Source organism: Sparus aurata, chromosome 12, assembly GCF_900880675.1.
Source record: "Sparus aurata chromosome 12, fSpaAur1.1, whole genome shotgun sequence".
Lineage (NCBI taxonomy): Eukaryota > Metazoa > Chordata > Actinopteri > Spariformes > Sparidae > Sparus > Sparus aurata.
This window is the reverse complement of record NC_044198.1, coordinates 21,671,901-21,694,880: the sequence shown is the minus strand read 5'-3', so window position 1 is coordinate 21,694,880 and position 22,980 is coordinate 21,671,901. Positions and strand designations below refer to the sequence as shown.

The 22,980-nt window shown below is 40.8% G+C and overlaps 1 protein-coding gene across 3 annotated transcripts in view; it reads right to left on the bottom strand.

Moving 5' to 3' along the window:
- Positions 1-4,811: 4,811 nt before the first annotated feature.
- Positions 4,812-22,980, bottom strand: part of hcn1 (hyperpolarization activated cyclic nucleotide-gated potassium channel 1) — an 87,390-nt gene continuing 69,221 nt past the window's right edge. Inside the window, exons 7-9 of one of the 3 annotated variants that reach the window (XM_030435435.1) lie at positions 16,243-16,407; positions 7,233-7,538; positions 6,634-6,912 (exon numbers count right to left, since the gene is read on the bottom strand). In XM_030435435.1, the coding sequence (XP_030291295.1) occupies positions 6,761-6,912; positions 7,233-7,538; positions 16,243-16,407 (623 nt within the window). In that variant the 3' untranslated portion in view covers positions 6,634-6,760. Of the gene's footprint in view, positions 7,539-16,242; positions 16,408-22,980 lie in introns of all 3 variants that reach the window. The other 2 variants (XM_030435436.1, XM_030435434.1) reach the window with 2 other exon arrangements.

The following is a 22,980-nucleotide window of genomic DNA, read 5'->3' as shown; positions in this document are numbered from 1 at the left end:
TTTGATGACGTCTCTGCAGACAAACTTCGAACTGTCATCAAACAAACACATGCTAAAAGTTTAATGTCCCCTCGTTAGTTACTCACATTTAATGAAGCATTAATGTCTAATTGAGTGCAGTGTTTCTCTGCAGCGACGGATCAAGCGAAGCATGCGTCACCCCCGTGTAACCCCCCCCCGTTAGCCTGCCTTTCAAAAAGGTAACTGCAAACCGCCTCAGCAATCTGAGCTGTGCTCCACCTCTGTGTTCAACTGAGAGGGAAAAACAGAAACGCTTGCAGTTTCATCTTTGAGCTTTAAATGGTATAACGTGGGATACGGACATGCTCTAAACAGAATATACCAACATCTGACCTCCAGTAGTTGATTTAGGGTCCCCCCGTTTAAACACAACAGCCCGAGGGATTCTTTAAGACATCATAAAATATCCTAGCTTAGTCTAATCAGTTTGCTGCCACCTAAGATCTGAATTTAGTATATTATTTGACTTGCTTCGTATACGGATATGTGTCATATGAAGGTTGATGTTTAACCTGTGTGTAAAAATCTTGAGCAGAAATGATACTCAGTGCAACCTGACAATATAGCTGTATTGTTAGCATATCATTATCTAAGACCTGCAAGTAAAATGATTAATCTCGCAGTTATTCTCTTGAATACTCATTTACTCTTTTCGTCTATTAAATGTCAGAAAATGGTGAAGAATGTCCGAGCTGACGTCTTCAGGTGTCGCCTTTTGTCCAACTACCAGCAGAAAACTCAGTCATATCAGTTTACTAACATATATGACAAAGAACAAAATACAATTAGAACTTTTAAAAAGCTGGAACCAGCTCACATTATCTGTCAAGCAATTGATTAGTGGACTGATCACTGCAGCTCATTGCACATGCAGGCAAAAAAATCAATACAGCTTTCGAGCATCACTCCATCAATTTTACACATTAAAGTGTGTTGGCAGGTCTCGGGGAGCAGTATAAATCCTTGTTCTGGCTCCAGAGGAAGCTGCATGCAATCTGATAAATTGCCTCCAGTAATGTTACTCAGTGGCTAAGTTGCATTGTGGGTAATCTACGTTTCCTGGTTTACTATAAGCGTTGCAGTTTAAAAACAAATGCTCAAAATCGATGCAGCAAAACCAGAGATAACGGTTTTTTTGTATTCCGTGTAATCTTCCTCCTTTCCAGGACATGCTGCCTACATTACCCACAATGCAACTTAGCCATTGACTTACTGAGTGAGAAATGCAGCTTCCTGTGGAGCCACAAAAGGTTCCATACTGCTTCTCAAGACCTGTTAACACACTTAAACGCGTAAAATTGTTGGCATTACCCGTTAGAGCTTTATTGATTTTTGCTTGCATGTGCAGTGAGCTGCAATGATTAGTCTGTAAATCAATTGTTTAATCAATAGAGTAAAATATTTGATTTTCTTTGTCACATATGTTAGAAAACTGATATTACCGGGTTTTCTGCTGGTAGTCGGACAAAAGGCGACACTTGAAGACATCAGCTTGGACATTTTTTCAGTATTTTCTGACATTTAATAGACAAAATGAGCGGTAGATTTTTCCCGTATCCTTTAATATGAGCAGGGCTTTGTTCGTTAGCCCCATTCTGTAACTTGCCCTATCTATGAGAACAGGCTAAGAGCGAGATCTGTCTTCTGTATGATGATTCATGACTGATAACTGGATTTGTAGGTAATGAATGGAAATCCCTGGCGGCCACAGAGACCAATTTCTCACCTCGCCTGTGACCGCTGACAGACGTCATTCCTGAATACTCCCCGACCCTCTCCATCACTGCCTCTCTCGAAAACCCTCCATCCTCTCCCTGGATCCCGACTGTAGATGAGCTCATCCATTTGCACACAGTTCGACAATAGAACGACACACACACGCTCGTTGTTTTTTTTTTTAGATGACAATATGTCGTTTATTTTCTATATTTTTAAAGGTTTATTATTTACAAACAAAATAAACAAAAGAAAAATCAAAACGATTTTTTGACAAACACTGTTTGTCTGCATATTGTTGTAAGAAAGTTTACATTAATCTTTCTTCTCGTCTGTATCAAGTAACCAACCGATATTGTCTAAGCCTTGGATTACATAAATGAGCTGAACAATGACCATGTGAGTGGGTTTTAAGAGGGCCGAGCAGCTCGCCGTGGAGCTCCCGCCCCTCCCTCCACTGCGCACATCATCAGTAAACATATGAAAACCTGTGGTGAACCAAACGAACATTTGGTTTCGTCCTCTCTGGGCATTATTCTCAGTTCTTTTTGCATCTCTTCATTATCATTTTTTTTAACATTTTTTTTTCTCAAACCAACAAAAGAACAAACAAACAAACAAACAAACAAACAAAAAAGAAATATACAAATATATGTGCTGGTTTGTTGAGAGTCTCTATACTGCTAATATGTAAGCTCATTTAGTTTGTGTTGTACATCACCATTAATGCCCGTTCCAGTATGTTTGTTGTGATAGTGAAAAAAGCACATAGTTGGGAAGCTCTCCCTCCAAAGGCAAGTATCAAAAACAGCACAAACTAACAGTGCTGCTATCCATCTCGACTGTGTACTAGTTCCTATACACTATGGCATATTCACGATTAAGCGCTCTTCGTTGTAAATAGAACATCTCCCTCCACCACCACCACCACCACCACCCCCTCCCTCCTCATTCGGAACCTCATACAGGATCAGGGCGGCGCGAGTTCTCGGGGATATTGCTCCCTTACTCTCTCGCTCTCTCTCTCTCCTTCCAACATCTAAAAACCTAGCTGAAAGAATCTGTCTTTATTAGTAAATCAGAAAAGTGCAATTTAAAACAAAGACAATGAATGTTTTGCTTTGGCCAGTTTCCTTTCCGCACATCAACAATTCAAACCCCCACCCCCCCCGCCCCCAAACATCAGTGGCTAGCTACAAAGAAAGGTATAAAGGTGCTCCGAATTTGTACAATGTCTCGTTGAGCGTGATATTACGGCTAAAGATTGCACTTCCTTTGTTTTTTTTCTCGTTAAACTGTACACGACCTCATTAAATGTCCTATATAGCTTGACCGACAATGTTAGGGAAGAAAAAAAACCAAAACAAAACAAAAAAAACCTGCCTCTAGAAGTTCACATTGTAAGTAAAGATACCAATTGGATCAACTGAGACGTTTTGGCCATCATCATTGCTTACTCCTTCCCCTGTCTAAAAACACTGAGACATATAGAACACATAGAGTATAGTAAGAATGAATGCGCAGCCGTGTGCAGAAGTGCCCCCTCCCCTCCCTCCCCTCCCCTCCCCTCCCCCACGGTACGCACCGAAGCTCACACTCGTAACAAAGGATGGAACATGGCTATAGTTTAGGCACAAATACTTAAGAATGTCCATGTGAAAAAGTTCGATGCTTCTTGTTCACACACAGATAATAAACGTCTAGGCAGACAGACAATGAACAAAAAACATAATCTAACATTACATTTAAAACGTCAACATCTTTGAGATAGTATTCTTTTTTAAGTATTTGTGACAGTGCATGCTTTCATGACATTTGGTGGGGTTGACTGTATTGGTACACTATCGACACAATCTGTAGCGAAAGACTCGTAATCTTTTTAAAACGGCATCTCTACGGGGCTTAGCCACTTCCAAACTGACGGGATACGCGGCCGCTACGAAGACTGCGACTCCGGAATAGGAAGAAATTCTGCACGGGCTGACGTGAGAATACTTCTGAGAGAGGAAGGAAGGAAGAAAAGGAAGGTCTAGTGTGCAACGACAATCCTCTGCGCGTGCAGGGAAGTGGCCCGTAAGCCGCGGTGGCCGGCTTATTTGAGTTGAGTCGTTGGTTATTGCAAGATTAAAATATTCCAAATAAGCTCTGATCCTTTTTTGATAGAGTCACAATATTCTGGCTTGACCTTGCTTCCCCCGGTCAGTTTTGAGTAGCTAAGCCCGCATAATGGATTTACACGAGACAGAAACCTTAATGCAAACCAGCATTTCTTTTTCTGACTTGCAGCCTCTCGCTGAAATGTCCTCCCCTCCTGCACACGGGACTGACTGGATACCTTCAAAGGTGCAATATATAAGAACCAGCCATCCGTCCAATTCATACCCAGAACTTCATCATTTTATCCTGTTAGACATCTGTGTATATTTTTTTTGTCATACTTGTCATATAAATTAAGTAATGGCCAAAATTGTGTTGTCTAATCAGTTCATTCTCGACTCCAAGTGGACATTTCTTCCAAAATTTGAGGAAACACCCACAAGGCGTTTTCACAGATACATGAATGGGACGTCATGAGATCACGGTAACCTCGACTGTTGACCGCCAAAATCTACTCAATTCATCCTCGAGTCCAAGTGAATATGTGTGCCAACTTTGAAGGAATTCCCAGCAGGCATTCTCGAGATGGCACGTTCATCAGAATGGGTTGATACCAGCTAACTGTAGCTGTAGCTTAGCCGGTTAGCTCGGTTAGCCGTGCATCTAGCAATTCAGACTGGGAGCTCGGAGCGCCAGGGGAGTGTTGGTTTTAACACCCCTGGTACTGGAGCTGTAGACCAGGCTCGGCCGGGTCGAACCGGTTAGCATGCTAACTTCAGTTCTAGTTGCTAATTTTAGCTCATCTTTGAACGTTTTCAACATAAATTCTTACATATTGCACCTTTAACCTGCAACGTATGTGTGGAAGATGTCGTGCCAGGCTCTTCAACTACAGTCGGTGTGATATGACAGCGTACAGTACAGTTTTATTCAAGAAGCATGTGAGCAAGAATGGAATTAAACTGTAGCTTTACCAAAAAAAAAAAAAAAAAGAAAAAAAGAGCCTCATTTTGGTGCATTAGCAAGTCATAAAGCAGGGAATCATTTTTAAAATGATCCTCGGGAGCTTTCGGGGGAATGAGGTGATGAGAAAAGGAAACAGTTACTCTCAAATGAAGTTGTGAATTGTCGTTAAATATCATGTTTGATCACTTGGAATCAAAAGCCACAGTAGGATTAGGATTAGTCTACAGAGAGAGAAATAGGGATTCTTAAATGTCCTCCAATCAGGCGTCTCTCAGCATCAAGTAGTGCTAGCTCTTGCATTAAGGTTTGCTCATCTCCTATGAAACATCGCGTATTTTGTCACTTAACCTTTGTCGCGTATAGATGATATCCAGGTTCCTGATAGAAGTAAGACATTGTTATGATAGAGAGAATGCACCACACAGTATCTGTAAATACTAGCTCTACAAAACTATTTACAGCACACATATAGGTAATCTTTATGTCACAGTCTATTGCATAATGGTGATAATCTTTAGTTTATAAATATTATAAATATACACAGAATTTTTTTTTAAGCAACATTACATAACATCTCAGCCATCTGAAATTAGAAATAGAAAACAATAGCATCCATCCACGACTTTCTCCACAATCCATTCTCCTCGAAACAAACAGAGAAAGCAGCATTTTCTATCATCTATTCCCTTTGGACCCATAACACTGTCATGGTTTGTACGTGAGCCGCTGTGGTAGATATAGAGGCTCGGCAGACTGTACTCTTTTTGTCGCTGAGAGCAACATAACACTTAGTTACAGTATCTGTGTTGATTTCTGAAAACGAGAGTTCAGGAAAATTCAGAGTGAGATTTTTCTGTCATGAGTGTGAGAGTGTGTGTGTGTGTGTGTGTGTGTGTGTGTGTGCTTTTGGAGATTATTTGTCAGAGTTGCTTGCATGTATTATTCCACAGTGGTGCCTAAAGCTGCTTAATAGGAGAAGATCATTTGTCTCTTCTTCAATGGTGAAAAGGAAAAAACGAAAAGAAAAAGAAACGGAAAAAAGAAAAAAGTCGTCGTCAGAATCCACGATGCATTCCAGTTAAAAAAAATAAAAATAAAAAATAAAAACACGGAAAGAAAAATAACATAAAAATTAAATAAAAATAAAAATTCATACATTGTATATAATTCTTTATATTTGTCAGAAAGGAAGACTCATGTTTATACTACAGCGTTTAAATTGCCATTGCCAAATATTCTAGTTGGATTTTACACACGCGGTCACATGCACGCACCCACACACACTCGCACGCGCCCACACACACAGCAGTATATATACACACATATGTATATATCTATATATAGATATATAAATATATATAGATATATATGTAACGCAAAAGAAAAGAGAGATGTATCTGTATAATATACATTCTTAAGTTTAGGGAGACAATGTGTCTAAAATATAATACAAGGGCTTGTATGTACAGGATATCTATGAGGTTATTTTAGAAGAAAGTCGGAGAGAAACAAAAATGTTGAAGTCCCTCACTTTTATCTCTTTTGTTGTATCTCCATTTTTAAAAATGAATTCAAACATATTTAAGTTTAAAAAAACTGAAAACGGGGAAAAGAAAAATGGGATCATAAATTTGATGCAAAACGCATTTTGTCTTGCTCAGTCTCTGTACTGCTCAGGACAGAATCTCTCCTAGATCCGGGGGATTCCCTGTGCTGGGTCGAGGATGATGATGATGACGCTGCCGCCACTGCCGCCGCCGCCGCCGCCGCTGCTGCTGCCGAGCGCACCGGAGGCAACGCTCCTGACGACATCTGGCGGAATAAATTGACCCGCTGGGGCACTGTGGTGCGGATGCCGCTCTGCAGATTCATCCCCTGGATCCCTGCTGCCGCCGGTGGTGGCACGATGGAGGCCAGAGAGTCTCCTGAGGCTGGGTGTGCTCTGGGCCCCAGAGATGTGTCATGTGGCAGTGAAGGTTGGGAGGCAGATAAGTGTCTCACATCTCGACTCAAGCTGCCTGACTGAAGAGCCTGTGTGCTCTTCTGGATGTCTCCCCGTTGAGGAGAGGGGACCTGCTGCTGCTGCTGCTGAGGCGACGGCTGCTGCTGCTGCTGCGGCTGCGATGCGGAAGCTGCGGCTGCGGCCGACGCGGCAGGCTGCTGGGCGAGCTGCTGCTGTGCGGATAGAGATGTTTGTGCAATGGGCTGCTGGATAAGTGACAGCTGGGAGCCTGTGCGCGAGCCGTACTGGAAGCTCCGGCCGGCCAGAGGGGTCTGCACAGGCGGACTACACATGGCAGCCGTGAAGGAGCAGGGCGACATGATGGCCCCTTGCTGCTGTGGGTTGGTTAAGGAAGAATTCAGGCTGCCGTGGGAAAGACTGGGTGCAGGGTAGACCCCCTGCGCTGCAGCCGCAGCAGCAGCAGCGGCTGGCATCATGCGGGCAGCAGTAGCATTGGCAATAGCAGAAGCGCTGTAGGTCATGGGTACGGAGGCCTGCTGGAGCTGATTGGTGCTGAAGACAGTGGGGAAGGGCGGCTGGGCAGGTGAGTTAATGATGGAGTTTCCTGACATTGGTGTTGAGTTCATCCCGGTGACTGACTGCTTGCGGTCCACCATCATCACCATCTCCCTGTCCTGACGGATAATCTGCTTCAATATCTCGTTCTCCTGCGTGTTGAAAACGCCGGCGTTCAGATCCTTCTGGAACTTCTGCAGCAGCAAGGAGTTCTTCTTCCCTGTTGGGGTGCAGTCAGGAGAGGTGAGCACATAAAGCAATGGCAAACTTTGGTTGCCCTAAACCACAGGAAAAGGGATTCAGGACAGTGATGATAAAGATGCAGCTCGTATGTTCTAGCGGGAACATTTTAGCACATTCGTTTTGGCGCCAATAGAAGAGCTTTTCTCTTCTTGTTTCCACGTAATTTATCAACTCTTTCAATCGTACAAGCTGCATCTTCTCATGCCTGCTAAGATCTGTTCATATTCAATATAAAAATTTGAAGGACATTGAATGGCAATGACTATGGGAAATACACAGTTTGAAAGGAGTGAAGGACACATAAGGAGACAAAGATTACTGAAAGTGTGACATGATAGCGTAGACTGTGAAGGTGCTGATGTGGACAATGAAACACAGAAGAATACTGATGAGTTGTACCCACAGATCACGCTACTGGACAGTTTTTTTTTTTCTTTTCTAAGCTCTAAGAATAAATTTAAAGCCACGTTCTATTTAAATCACAATGACAACTCTGCTAAAAGACATCACAAGGGACACTTAGAATAACCTCTTTTTTTTTTTTTATTTCACGAACAAGCTATCAATAAAAAAAAATAAAAAAACAAGCAAAGAAAGACACAAAGATCTACTCCTAACACTCATGTAGGGGAACAGATTGCGTAGTTATACATTTAAATATCCTCATGGAGAACTAAACTTAACTCATTTCACCACAGAATGCTGTCGTCTTTATCATTAAAATCTTTTATGGAGATTAATTCAGAATTTGCCTGATAACAGTGCATTTTTTTCGGTAAAACAGTAAACAACATGTTATATTTATGTACTCTAAAGGGCATTTTGAGCCCACAGGCCTCTAAATGTGTCCCAGCCTGTCACAAGTCATGCACCGTGATAATAAAAGCTTGACAGATGGCTTCTTTATCCACCAGCCTCTTTTGTGGCTTTGGGAGTTTTAGGAGCAAAACTGTGGTAAAATGCTAAGTGGTGCTAAGAGCATGAAAGACGTCTTGAATCTGTTCTTTTGCAGAAAAGAACGGCCACGTTTGACAATAATAACGGCGAAGATCGATTTAACGTCTTTACTTTGAATGGCCGCGTTCAAATTTATTTAGGGGGATGTGTTTTTTTTTCCTGTAATCACTGTTGGCCTTGTGAATCGACAGGACGTGGAGCGTTATAAAGAAGACAGACTTGACTTTTAGTGTGCTGAGAGCTGGAGTCAATCAATCATTAAGCCCTGTCCTTGAGGGCTGAAGATTTCTGCAATGGAGTTTACAGTTGAGCGGCATTCGCTGGACGGCTTGCTCTCCGCTCAAGGCTGCCAACAAGCCATGCATTCAGCTATAAGACAAGACTCTCGCAGCTGAACGTGGACTGATGTTGTGTTTTGCAGCCATTTCTCAGACTCGAGTCCTCCATTTGACGTTTTGTTCATTTAGACTGCGACAGTCACTACAGGGTTGGGGTGGTTAAGAGCTAAAGCTAGCACCACATATAGGACTCACTACTGTTAACTTACAAGAATGCTGTTATTGCATTTTTAAAGTTGGCAGGGTTAAAATCTGCAGATTGGAAGGGACAACACATTTGTGTTATTTCTCCAAGTCGGAGCCAGCGAGGATCTGAATGACCGCTGGTAGTTTGACACAGGGGTATCGACACTGTTGGACGGCAGGGCAACAGGCATTCGTCGGTGTGAGAAATTTGGTCCATCTTAAAAGGAAAATGATGTTCTGTCTGTCTTATCTGTCGCTGTTCCTGCTGCCCCTCTACATTCTTCTGTCCTCTCCTTATTTCTCTCATCCTCTTATCACTCTTTCTGACATTTTATCCTCTTTGTTGGGTGTGCAAAAGATAGACATGTATTAGAGAATATAACAGACTGTTAGAGATATATCTACACAGATAGACAGTTACATTTAAGTCTTTTTTTAAAAGCAATTAAAATTCATTTAACTTTTTCTAGAAAGTTGCTATTTATCTATGCTGCATCATGCTTTAGAAGCTATGTTCCATGTCTGTCTGTCTGTATGAATATCTGATATCGTTGTACCAGTGTTGTTCCAGGACCATCATTTCAAATGACGATACACAACAAAAGTTGCTGTTTGAGCATTCCATTATGACTCTGACGTAGGAGACCGGAGTTTGTATCTCACTTGTAACACACTTTGTTAGGTTTAGACAACAAAATACTTGGTTAGGTTTTGGCAACAAATATACTTGGTTAGGTTTAGACAACAATATACTTGGTTAGGTTTAGACAACAAATATACTTGGTTAGGTTTAGTCAATAAAATATTTGGTTAGGTTTCGGCATAAACAAATATACTTGTTAGATTCAGACAACAAAATACTTGGTTAGGTTTAGGCAACAAAATACTTGGTTAGGTTTAGTCAACAAAATATTTGGTTAGGTTTCGGCAACAAATATACTTGGTTAAGTTTAGGTAACAACATACTTGGTTAGGTTTAGAAAACAATATACTTGGTTAGGTTTAGTCAACAAAATATTTGGTTAGGTTTAGTCAACAAAATATTTGGTTAGGTTTCGGCAACAAATATACTTGGTTAAGTTTAGGCAACAACATACTTGGTTAGGTTTAGTCAACAAAATATTTGGTTAGGTTTCGGCAACAAATATACTTGGTTAAGTTTAGGCAACAACATACTTGGTTAGGTTTAGAAAACAACATACTTGGTTAGGTTTAGTCAACAAAATATTTGGTTAGGTTTCGGCAACAAATATACTTGGTTAGATTTAGGCAACAAAATACTTGGTTAGGTTTAGAAAACATAGTTTTGGTCAAAAATATAACCTTTCAAAACTTTTCACACTTGTTACAGGGGATAAATTCTACCATGTACATATTTCCCGGTCTTTTTCCCCAGGCTGTGAAGCTATGACTTAACAAAAACAGGATTATGATGTTTCAGGAACAACACCACAATATCAGATTGTATTATCTGTCTATGCATCTATCTTTAAAACACTGGTCGGCTCTGACTGTGCATATCTCTACTGATGGAACTCAAACAACAAATACAATAGACACTTAATTGTATATTAAATATTACATGTTACATATTATACTGAAAATATTCTGGACTGCCTTTCAACGAATGCCGAAGGTAATTTTTCAACATGTCTGCAAAATGTGATTTTCCTGATCTTTCTCTGACTATGAGACATTCTTAGAGGATAAAACTATTGTCCCCTAAAATCAAAATGAAAACAAACAAAGAAAAACATAAAGAAATGTCAACACTACAGTCATCTTACAACAAAAGTTGTGTTAAATTAAAATAATATTGATCAGATATGAGTTGAATCACCATTTCAAGTTAGATCAATTATAATTTTACTATAACGTACAGCTTCAATCATCGTTTCAAAAAACGTTACCACAGTAATCAACTCATATCCGAAATCCAAAACATAGTCGTTATAAAACAGTCCGAAAAGCCAACTGACAGGCAAGTAAACAAATAAAGAACAAGAAAAAAAACACAAAACACCAACATCATAATGTTAACAAACACCATAGAAATAATGAAGGCTGTGTTTAAAAAAACAACAACAAATAAATAAATAAAATACACAAATTCTGAGATGCATTCAAGGCTTAACAGAGAAATGGTACATTGTAATTTGATAAATAATTTCACCAAAAATCTGGAATGAGTAAGTCACTGCAGGAAATGTTTTTTTCTTTCTTTTTTTGTCGTGGGTTATTCAATAAAACATTGTTTATAAAAAATCTTATTTTACAGATGTTAACTGGTGTAAATATGTGTGAGAAAAATGATTCTTAATGGAGTATATAAACCTTTGCTCTCCTCATGTGGTCGACTAAACATCACTGTAGCTCTGTGTCCAAACATGAGATTAACTGTCCTTTGTTTTAATGCCAGCAAAATTTTCCCAGATCAATTAACACAAAAGACAGAATTCATACTTAAAAGTCAGACAATCAGAAACAAACTTTTTTTTGTTTTTCTGTCGGTGAAAACATGGATAAGTAATGAAATGGGATTTTCTGCATGTGACATAAAGTGTATGTGGCATTGCATTAGTAAAGTTTTTACTAAGCTGCAGACATGGTTCCACTTGTGAATACACTTTGAACGAAGGATTCAAAGATTAAATAAAAAGATAGAGCTGTGCATGTGTTCATAATCCAGTTGATTATTCTGTGAGAGTCTGTTACAAAAATAAACATGGCATGTGACACTGAATGAGATATCTGTTGTTTCTTTGATTGTCTTAGTTTTCTCTTGTTGACATTTTGAATGTGTCCATCAAAACATCTGCAGGACTGGTGTGGGTGACTTTGAATTAAACAGTTAATGTAACCTTCAGCAAGAGGTCAAACTCTTGGAGGATGATATTTGAGACCGGATCCATTTAGCAAAGCCTCTACAGGTCAATTTGTCCCTGATCGAATATTGGAATTGGAATAAAGTGTTTACCTGATGCCTACTCGTCGGCCAGGACACTCTTGAAAACGAGATGTGCTCGTCTCAAGACGGACTCCTGGTCAAATAATTTTTAGATAGATAAAAGATAATGTCAAATGTGCAACACGTTATTGGTTTCAAAGCATGGTTACTATTTTTCTTTCCTTTTTTTTTTTTTAGAGCAAGACAAGCATGTAACCAAATGCAGTTCATATATAGAAACGATACAACCAGCACGGATCATGACAAAGTATCTTCCCTCGTATGAGACAAAACCCCCTTCATGGTTAGTCTGAAAGGATGGATCCAATGGTGTGGTCTGGTAGCTCTCAATAAAAAGGGCAAATGTAGATTTGGACTGTTGAGGCCAAAAGGCATACAGTATGTTGTGAAGGGCACAAATCCATGACACTTCACTACAGGGCAAATAAAAGATTATGTTTTTATTTATTCTTTAAATTTATGATCGTCTAATAAAACAACCTTGTGTCCTTTGAAGTACGCTCGTTATGCAACTACATCTCAGTATGTGTTCAGGTCCAGAGCATAAAAATGTAGTGAGGCTTTGGATACCAAGAGGACAAGTGTCGGTGTTGAAGTCCGGGTGGATGGAAGAAGAAGCTTCAGATGGAGGTTTGTGTCCTTTATTGTCCTTTATAGGAGGAGAGTTTTATTTGTATCACCCTAACCATACCTTAACAGTGCCTCAGTGGCCTCGAGCAGATAGTGCAGCAATAAACACTGATGGTAAAGGTCTGGATGATTTATGTAAAATTATTTCTTATATTTCAAATCTTAGATTATCTGCTTGAATAAAAGTGCAAAAGTATCAAAATATTGCTAAAGTACCAAAAGTAAAAGTACTCAAAAATTCAGAATGGCACATTTCAGTAGTATATTAATGGATAATAAATGCCGATGCCTTATTGTGTTAATCTCTTTAATTGAAACTGTGAGGCAGCTTGGGAATTTTCAGGGATCAATACAGTTTGATCTTATTCAGTAATATAACATAATTCATTTGTTGATTGTCTGCAAAGTAACTATGACTTTAGTCTTCAAATAAACGTAGTGGAGTAAAAAGTACAATACTTGCCTCTGAGTTGAGTGGAGTAGAAGTATAAAGTAGGAGAAAACGGACCTCAACACTATAATTAAAGCAACATTATGTAACTGCTTTACCTTAAAATAACAGCTTCAGAATCATGTGGATGATACAGTGTCTTGTAATAGAGTATCACTCGTGACTGCACTATGTAACTTCAGTGAGAGGGTGGGGTCACAGTGTTACATAGCACATAACATTGTTATGACGTGATGCTACATAACGTTGCTTTAAGTACAGTTCCTGAGTAAATGTACTCGGTTACTCTCCACCACTGGATGCGGTTAGTTACTCTAGTTGATTAAAATGTGCAGATACACCTGGTCATATGTTTTGATATGATCCAGGCATCATCACGCCCTGCCAAAACCTGAATCATAGTTGCATCTGAGCGTAATTCTGAAGAGAAAAGGTTGTCTCAACAGCGACACACATCAGCGGTCTTCTTCCAAATCTAGAGTTCATTGCTTGTTGCTTGCTTACCTGACACTACAGTGTCTATTTCAATTAGTTAATTAAAAATATTGATGTGCCCGTGCCAGGCAAAAAATAATGCACAAATACAAAAAGCCACGACAAAACAAAAACAACAATAACAGACAAGTAGATACAGACTATAAGCTCAACCACTGATATGAGACAACATTGGCACACTGTCGTTATGCAAAACCAACTACAGTTTTGTATTCAAGTGATATCGTTTTCTCATTACGTTGAAATGAAAACAAATCACCTAGTGTTATCAGTTGGTTGACAAGAAGGCAGATTTATTGACGAAGCCAGCGGCAACACACTGAGAGAGTTTGGCTAATTGATGATGATGCCATTAAAGTTAATGATATGAACAGTAATTAATTCCAAAGGTGCTTTATCTTACAAATTTAATTTCTTACCGCGCAGAAAAACAACTAGCTGTAGCTTTTTTCTATAAAACAGCAGGACTGAATGTGCTTCAAACAATTAATTTTCGCCTCGAGAACAAATATTGATTTTCTTCCAGAGAATCCACCTGCGTTTCATGAAGGCTTTTTACAAAAGAAACGAAATACAGAGGCCACACTTGATAAATTAGCTTAACTGCCTGCTGATTCAGGAACAAGCCTCGCACAGGTGAAAAACGCTATTAACACGCTTATCTGGAGTTTTCAGCTCATTTAATGTATCATAAGAAATCCCCTCATGACTAAGATCATGACTAAAAGGGTTACAGTGACCTTATTTTCATTTAAAAATAGGTTAAATTAACTTCATCTGTATGCTGCTGTGTTTACAACCATAGTGGTTGTGAAAACAGATCTTTATCTTGGGTTATAAAATCAAAAATCCAAATCTAAACTCTAAACACTGCGATCAGAATATTCACAGCACACCTACGTTACGACGCATCATGGTGTTAACATGAGATTCTGCTATACCGCCACACTAATGGTGTCCGGCAGCAGAGCGATACTTTACGTCTATGAATCCGTACCTGCCTTTTATCAAGTACATGTATTTTTTTTTTTTTATAGATTTACTATCTTATCTTCTTATAAACATGGGTCAGGGTTAGACCCGATCTTAAAGTATCTATAGTGGGACCTGAAACAAATAATGGAACTCATTATACAAACACGGACATGTCCACATGAAATGTAACAAAGTGTGCCTAAATGTTTCTCTCTCCATGAAATGTGCCGAATTTCGTATTATTCTAGGGCTGGGCGATATATATATTTATATATATCATACTAACACAATTTATTTAAATCTCCTCAAAAGCAGTTTGAGACTCAGACCAAGTGACAAAAGTTAAATATCACAATGTTTTTGACAAATGACAGATATTGCAACGACACTGTAAGGATAACTACTGCTACTTTCACATTTACCATATTATGTTTAACCTATTAACACAATGATATTTTTAATAAAACCCAATTAATAATAAAGATATAATGACTAAGTGGGTAAAGGCAAGTATTAGTCCAGAATATCACATCACTTTACCGTAATCCAGCTTTAAAACCGAGAAAAGAAAACACTTACGCCACATCATGATATCCCAAATCAAAGCCTAGAGTCGTATCACGATGATATCATGTTGACATATCGCCCAGCCCTGTCTCATTATTCATATATTCATTTAAAAATATACATGTAACTAATGCAGCAAAACATAAGCAAAAGACAAAAGACATACGTTTCTACTTATGTCTGTTTAAAAAAAATGATCCAACACTTAACGTAATAATAATATAATCATATGAAGTTCTACATGTTTAATTAACAATGTGCCAGTTTCCAATCAAAGAATGAGAGCAGACGGCTAGCGGAGGAGTGGGAGACTGTGCAACATGAGGGTCAATGCAACCAATTATTGCCCTGTTTGCGTTACATACATGTGCCCCTTTTTTCAAACAAATCCATGTGTGTCTGAATCGTTATCGCTTCTTCCTCTACTGCATCTACAATGTCAAGGCCAAGTTCTTCTATAAGTCTCTGAGACTTGAAATAAGGAAGCATTGTCGATGGGGGGTATAGCTGAAACTGATGGATGTGGGGACGTTAGTGCCTGAAACAAACTCGCTGACGTCACCTGGCCCCGCTCTCTGTTTTTTTTTTTTGTTTTTTTTTTAACAGAGTCTGGTTGATTTTTTTTTGGAGAACTCTTGATAAGGGGTGGGGTGCTGCTCATACCCAGGAGTGCAGATGAGTGGAAAAGAGGGCCAGACACACATGCATGTGAGGTTAGCTTCCATCCACTCGCTGGCATCCAGTGGGGGGGTCAACACCAAACCAACGAGGGGGCGAACTGACTCCCTCCCGGACAGCGACATGCACTGCCTTCCAGTTAATCCAACCACAAAACTCTACTTTGGTTCTTTAGAAGGATTAATGCTGGTTACAACAAATTCTCCTTAATGTTATTTAAGACAAAGAGACGGGAAGTCAAAAGAAGGAAAAAACAAGGAAGAAAAAAAAAAAAAACGATAGCATACAGGTCATGCAGCACAAGATGGCAGACACAATGCTTCAATGAAGAAAGAAGGCAAACGAATACTGATAAAGACAAGACGACAAGGCACGATGACAGGCAAGAGGTTCGACCAATCAGACAGGACGAGGGTTAGTTGTAGGCACGTCTTACCGATGCGGTCCAATCGGTCGATGGCGACGGTTTCGAAGGCGCGTCGCATCATGGGGTACTCTTCCAGCACCTCATTGAAATGGTCGACAGAGAGGGAGAAGAGTCGACAGTAGGTGTCCGCTCGCACGCTGGCGGTTCGTCTGCCCTTGGTGAGCAGACAGATCTCTGTGTGACAGGGGAGAGACAGGGACAACAAGAAAGTGAGGGAACAGTAGCCGACGCGGAGACTGCAGAGGAACATTAAGGAACTCATCCCGGTAATTACAATACAGATTACCATATTGATGAAGCCGGAGTACAAAAGGTACGGCGGCAGAAGCTAATGCGAGTGTAAATAAAATGAGGAGGCCCATCAGCGGCGCTGTCACTCGCATTACGCTGAGATAATTCATCGTGCAGCAGCGAGCTAATGGTCCCATAATACGATACAGGAGTGAGCCTCGCCGCGGGCATCGCTGCATCAATGCATCACTTCTCAGATGTAATGTAAAACTCAGCGGGAGTATGGTTACATAGCATTCCTGCATTGCGCTCAGTCACCGTGGCTTTCTTACATGAAGGGAACACGGTGCTTTGTGTTGAGGACAGTAGGAACCATCGCATCGGATTGTGACGAGGCGTGCACCTCCTTCCTCTCGTATAAAACACTATACACACATCAGATTACTGAGGTTACAAATGACAAATTCTCCTTAAGGATACCTGCCTGTGATAGTCTATATAATCAATAAAGCAGCTATCATACTGTGGTTACAGCTTTCATTCTGGTCATTGGTAGAAGAAGAAATGTATTTTTTTCACAGCACATCTAAAAAACACGAGTTGGACAAAGACAAGGGCAAGGGCAAAAGAATAACACCATTTCTAAACCAACACCAAATGTTTAAGTTAAACCCCTGCTTTCAAAATGACATTCAAACTTCTAATAGTCACCTTTTTTGCATTAACTTATCATTCTAAAGTGAAAACTGTTTGCACAGTGTAATGGATGTAAAACACGCTTGTAGTCTTGCTCTTACGATGCTACTCTGACTGCCACCGGGCTGAATTTGAAGGTCAAATTACACACAAAGGATTTGCGTCTGCCATTGCGCAACAAAAACAGGGAGTGACATTGTTTTCAGGTGGAACGACTGATGTTCAATGGAAACTGCACGCTGCAAAAAGTAGAAGAACCTCACTGATGGAGGAGGCAAAGAGGGTGAAGAAGGAGAGTGATAGACACCAAGGTAAGACAAGGAGTTAATGGATGGAGAGTTTGTTTCCTCTCACCACCAGATCTCGAGACAGCCCAAACCTGCATTCTGTCTACTACATCATAAGGTAATAAAAGTTTAACTCTACCGTTTGATCTCACTGAGATTGGCGTTTCGAGGTCAATTTGGGTTTCTTTCCTGCTTTGGAAAGTAGCCAGGCTGCTAGTGCCAACTAGTTTTTTTTATTACCTGAGAATATACAATAATATAATATATAATATAATATAAAATATACAATATATAATATATTGTACAAATTAAAGTATCAGAAGTTAAAGGATCTGTTCTGCATGTGTAGCATTTTTGCTGCTGTAGCTAGTTGAGGTAGAGCTAGTTTTTATTAGCTTCGCTGTGCGACAGTTTGGCCCAGTGGTTCCCAAACTGGAGGTCACAAGATTAATCTGAGGGGCTGTGAGTTGATGAAGATGATAAGTATTTAAAAACCTTATCTTAAAACTTAACCTGTGAACAAGTGATTGTAACTTTAAACAGTATTTTTTCTCTCCCTCTGAAATGTAGTAGAGGTAAAAAGTAGGATAAATTGGAGCTAATATGTACCGTAAAGAAGCTCAAAGTTTGAGTAAATGTGCTTTTCAGCATCATTATCAATACCCCACACACAGGACCGGGCCCAGAGCTCTGTGGAGGTTGTGGATGATAAATCTACGGTCACATCTCCGAGTAGAAATGTGACTGAAGAAGAAAGTTTGGCTCTCGTATCGAAATGCCAAAATGAGTCAGCGGGGAGGCTCGAGAGGGAAAAAAAAAAAAGAGAACCTACCCAAATTCGTGGACCCCGCGCTGACCCGCCATGCGAATATCAATTCAGCCCACTTAATTACGAGCATGTGAAAATATGTCAGAACATTTTTCTCTGAGTAGGAGGCTTATTATCGCTAATACTCATTAGTGCTAAAATCTTTTTTGAACGGCAATTACATGATTGCAAACAGACCTCATGCTGAGAGGAAAAAGGTCACGCTTCTGATTCAGCCCTCAAAGTTTAATGACCAAAAGACTTGTTTCACTTCTGATGTCAATATCAACCGACCAAAAATCACGCTCTCTGTCATATTGTGATTAAAACCGGATGTTATTTTTTTATTCATCATTTGTTCAGGAAACTTAATCTCAGATGGAATATTTGCGAAAACAGATGTCAAAAGTGACTTGTGCTTCCACATCTGAGCATCTTATTTCTAGCAGTAAGACGTTCAGATTTTCTGACCTCCTCCGTGTGTTCGTGTATCGGCGACACGAGGCTGAGGGTGCACAGTCTCTCTACCCGCCCTCTATTCTGTCCTGTCTTTATCCTCCCGTACCCGTCTTCTCTAAGTATAAACTTCCCGTGCGTGTTTTTTTCGGCTCAGTCCCGCTCAGCTGCCAACACCGCTCAACCTCCGCCCACGTTTGCACTTCCGCCCAACCTCGACACGACTTCCATCTTCATTAAATCGCTAAATGTTAACTCGTCGGGGTGTGAGCTCGCCCCGGCCGTGCCGTGAGCTGTCATGAAAATAGAGCAGAGCGCAGCGAGAGTGCGCAAGGTGTGAAAGCAACACGCTCAAGCTGTGGGTGTGAATAAGGTGTTGGAGCCGTTATAATGGAGAAGCTCCCTATAAGTGGTACCTCTGTTAACACACCGGAGATACGCAACAAAAGGGAGACGGAGGAAATCTGTATTGTGATTTCAGAAACCGAAGCGGATACAAAGACATGATAGAAACAAAGTCTATTGTTGTTCTAATCACCGGAGCTGACGGTGATAAACCATGCGGCGTGATTTTGCGAGCTGTGAAAAAAACAACTGATGCCGCCCCGATCACTGCCTGCCAGGGCACGAAATCTGGACCGATTCCATATACAGCTTTCGGAAACTAGTTAAAATGAACTTGTCCCTCAAGCACCACAGGCTTCTAATTACAGCTTTGTCATTAAAGTTCATATTGGGAACTGTTCCCTAATACAGATGCAGCCAGTGCAATTAAAGTCAGAGCGAGAACGTCGTGCCAAGGTGAGCCACTGTGCGACATCTGCTGTTCTCCAACTGCGGCTTCAGTTTTTTGGACCCAGCACAGCGATTTGAAACATCGACTTTTCAGTGGGTCTGCGTAACATAAGGGTAAGTTCACCTCTACAGACTGAATGAAGTTTGAAAGCGACCACACAGACAGGCCGATCAACAGCTTGAGTCCTGTATACAGTTAGTTTAATGATTTATAATAAATAAGTTAATTTGCGTTCTCGCTGAGAAGCCGATGAGGAGATTGACGACACTCTCATTGTTTGTAAGCTAAATATAAAGCTGGGTGTCATTCTTCCGTTACTTCCTGTTTTATTTTGAAACTGTGTCCTCATGTGTCACGCGTTGCTTTTCAGTTCCTCCCTCTGTGTGATTTCCCTCCTTCCAGTGTTTTTCCGTTCCTTTTCCCTCACCTGTCCTCTCCCTGCCTCACTCCACCTGCACCTCATCCCCTCGTTAGTGTGTCTATATATAGTCTCCGTGCTCCCTCTTGTCTTTGTCAGATCTTTCCGTTTCCTCCTGTGTTTCCCTCCCGTGTTTCCCCCCCCCAGGTTTCAGCACAGCATCCTCCAGTAATCTCTAGCGTTCCTCCGTCTGACCTCATGGTATCTTCTAGTTTTTTGTTCCTCGTGTTTTCATTGATTTGTGCTTTGCTTTTGTTTTATTTAAGCTCTCGTGTTGCTGCTCTGTGTTTTTTGTCCACCTGGAATCTTGGTTTTGTCGGATTTCAGCTTTTGTTTATTGAAGCTCGCCTTTAGTTCCTGAATCCCGTCTGCCTCCCGTGCGTTTACGCATTTGGGTCCTCATCTTCTCTCAAAAACCGTGACACTGGAGCCACCAGGCAGTTAGCTTAGCAAGGCATAAAAACTTGAAGTAGTGGGAAGTCTGGCTCTGTAAGAAGGCAAAAAACACCAATAATAAACAAGTTAAATGTGTAAAATCATGACTTGTTACTTTTAGTGAGTGGACAGAGCCAAGCTAGCTGTTTCCGTCCTGCTACCAACCGTTTTGCTAAGCTAAGATACCCGTCTTCCAGCTCTAGCTTCGTATTTTATGTACACATAGGACAGTAGTTTCAATTTTCTCATCAAACTCTCAACAAAATTATTCCCAAAACACTATTTGAATATTAAATGTAGGCTTGGAATTTATGGAAAACTTGTAGCAGGACATGCAGGGGGTTTAATTTTACGTTTTATTTTGCGAAAGGCGACCAAACCTACCAGTACACTGTAAAACCTTGAAAGTAAAGGAAAACCATTACCTCTAAAATTACTGAGCAAAGCAACCTCATCATTTTACATTGTAAAAACTCTTTATACAACTTAAACTTAACAGTCTACCTTACTTTACAGAGTAGGAGTCGCCACTAAAGCCACACAGATGGCGCCTCTTGCCAGCTTCCCGCCTGTGAATGTAACCTTAAATACTGTGAATCAAACCGCAGGCCTCTGTGCAAGTGGTCGACAGTTTCCCCGAGGTTCCTGCAGTTTTATTAGCGGTGCACACTGCTTATTCTCAGAAGCATTATTTAAAATGCTTTGATTGCCTTGTCAGGTAGCCACACCGCCACATAACTGACTTTCTACCAGCGAGTACATTTATGGCACAAGCAACAGTGGGAGTTTTTCTATTTATTGCTTTCCTCTGTTGGAATAGCACTCTCAAACTGTGCTAATTCATTCTGTCGGGCTACTCTGAACTCCAGTTGTGAGCGATTGTTTAAGACCATGAAAGCATCGCGCTGACAGAGAGCTCACAGCCAGATGGAAGGTCTGTATTTTTAGCTGTTTTAACACTGTATACATACATCATACATCATCGTGTTCAGCTAATCACCTGCTTTGTTTCTACATGCAAATATCCAAGTGTCACTGCCAAGAGTGGGGCAGAATGTGGTGGTCCGAGTAGGATATTCGATTAAAACAGGGAGAGAAACTGATGAGTTGATTCTTACTTATGAATTAGGTTTTCAGGGCATTTAAACTGCCAATAGACACAATTTTTTTTTGCTTAAACTTATTATATAAAGTAAATGATTGATCACACAATGTAACATAGATCTGTTGACTATAAACCTTGCTGGCACCGTGCAATTTTGATGGCCACGGGGTACGAAATCTCCCGGGAAAATGAAATGAAAGCATCGGTTTTTATAATTCCATTGCAGACTAAAAGAAGGCATAAACTCTCCTTTTTTGTCCTGTGCATCCTGTGTGTATAGATACTACCCTGAGGAAAACAGGAGGCGATCTGTTTGTGTTTGTGACAACAATAATACCACATGGAAATGCTCGGGGGGGGCGGGGTGTTGAATGGTGAGTGGACATTTTCCAGTCCACTGACTGCTCAAATCGCTTTACAACACCCGTCACATTCACCCGTTCACACACACACATTCGTACACTGATGAGAGTGGCTGCCATGCAAGTTGGCGACCGGCTTATCAGGAGCAATTTGGGGTTCAGTATCTTGCTCAAGGATACTTTGACGTGCAGCAGGAGGACCTTCCTGAGCTGCAGAAGTTGTTTGTTTTGCTTCTATTTTGTTTTTTTCCCCTTCCATTCAGCATATTAAAGGATCACGTGAGTGTAGAATATCTTGACACTCCTCTCTCCCACAGAAAACACTGCTCCTGAAACGCCTCGTCAGTAGTCCCGCCTTTACTTCCGTGACTTTGTGACATCACAACACCACAAAATGTCAGACATTTGAGTGGCAGCTAGTTTGGCAAGAAATAATTGATTAAGCACAGCTGCTCTGTTGTTGTTGTTAGCAGTGCTGGGTCAGGCGTGTGTGAGCTGACCAATCAGAGGAGACTGGGTATTCGGGGGGGCTTAAAGAGACAGGAGCTAAAACAGCGAGAGGTTGAAGACAGCATGAGAAAACTGATGTGTTTTTTGAGCATTAAAACATTAAAACCTATTCTAGTAGTGACCCAATATAAAGTTGTGAACCTCAAAATGACCACACGTGCCCTCTAAGCACAATCTTTAGCTTCTTTCCTTTGCCCTGCTCTGTCCCTGGCAGGTAGCAATGGATTGATATTTTAACATTAACACTGTCACTGAACGACAGGCGTGTGTCTCATGTGTGCTCTGAGGTGTGTTTGTGTGTCTACGTCACCGCCCTGTCATCGCTTCCCATGACAGGGTTTGACGACTGTCTGTTTCCTCGCCACAAAAGCATCAAAGGTGACCCCGGGAGCATCGCGGATAATTTGCCATCACTTCATGTGTCACGTACTCTCATGGCAACCGGCTCCCCCCGCCCCTTCCCTTCGCCTCCTCCTCCTCCTCCTCTTCCCATAGCGGGAACTGAGGAGGGAGGGAGTCCCACATGACTAAGACATTCAAGCCCAGTAGGGATTTTCATCCTCTGCCTGTCATTGTCCTAGCATTACACTCTATTAGTCCCTTAGCCTCACAGTGACTTCACCACAGAGCTGTGTGGTACCAA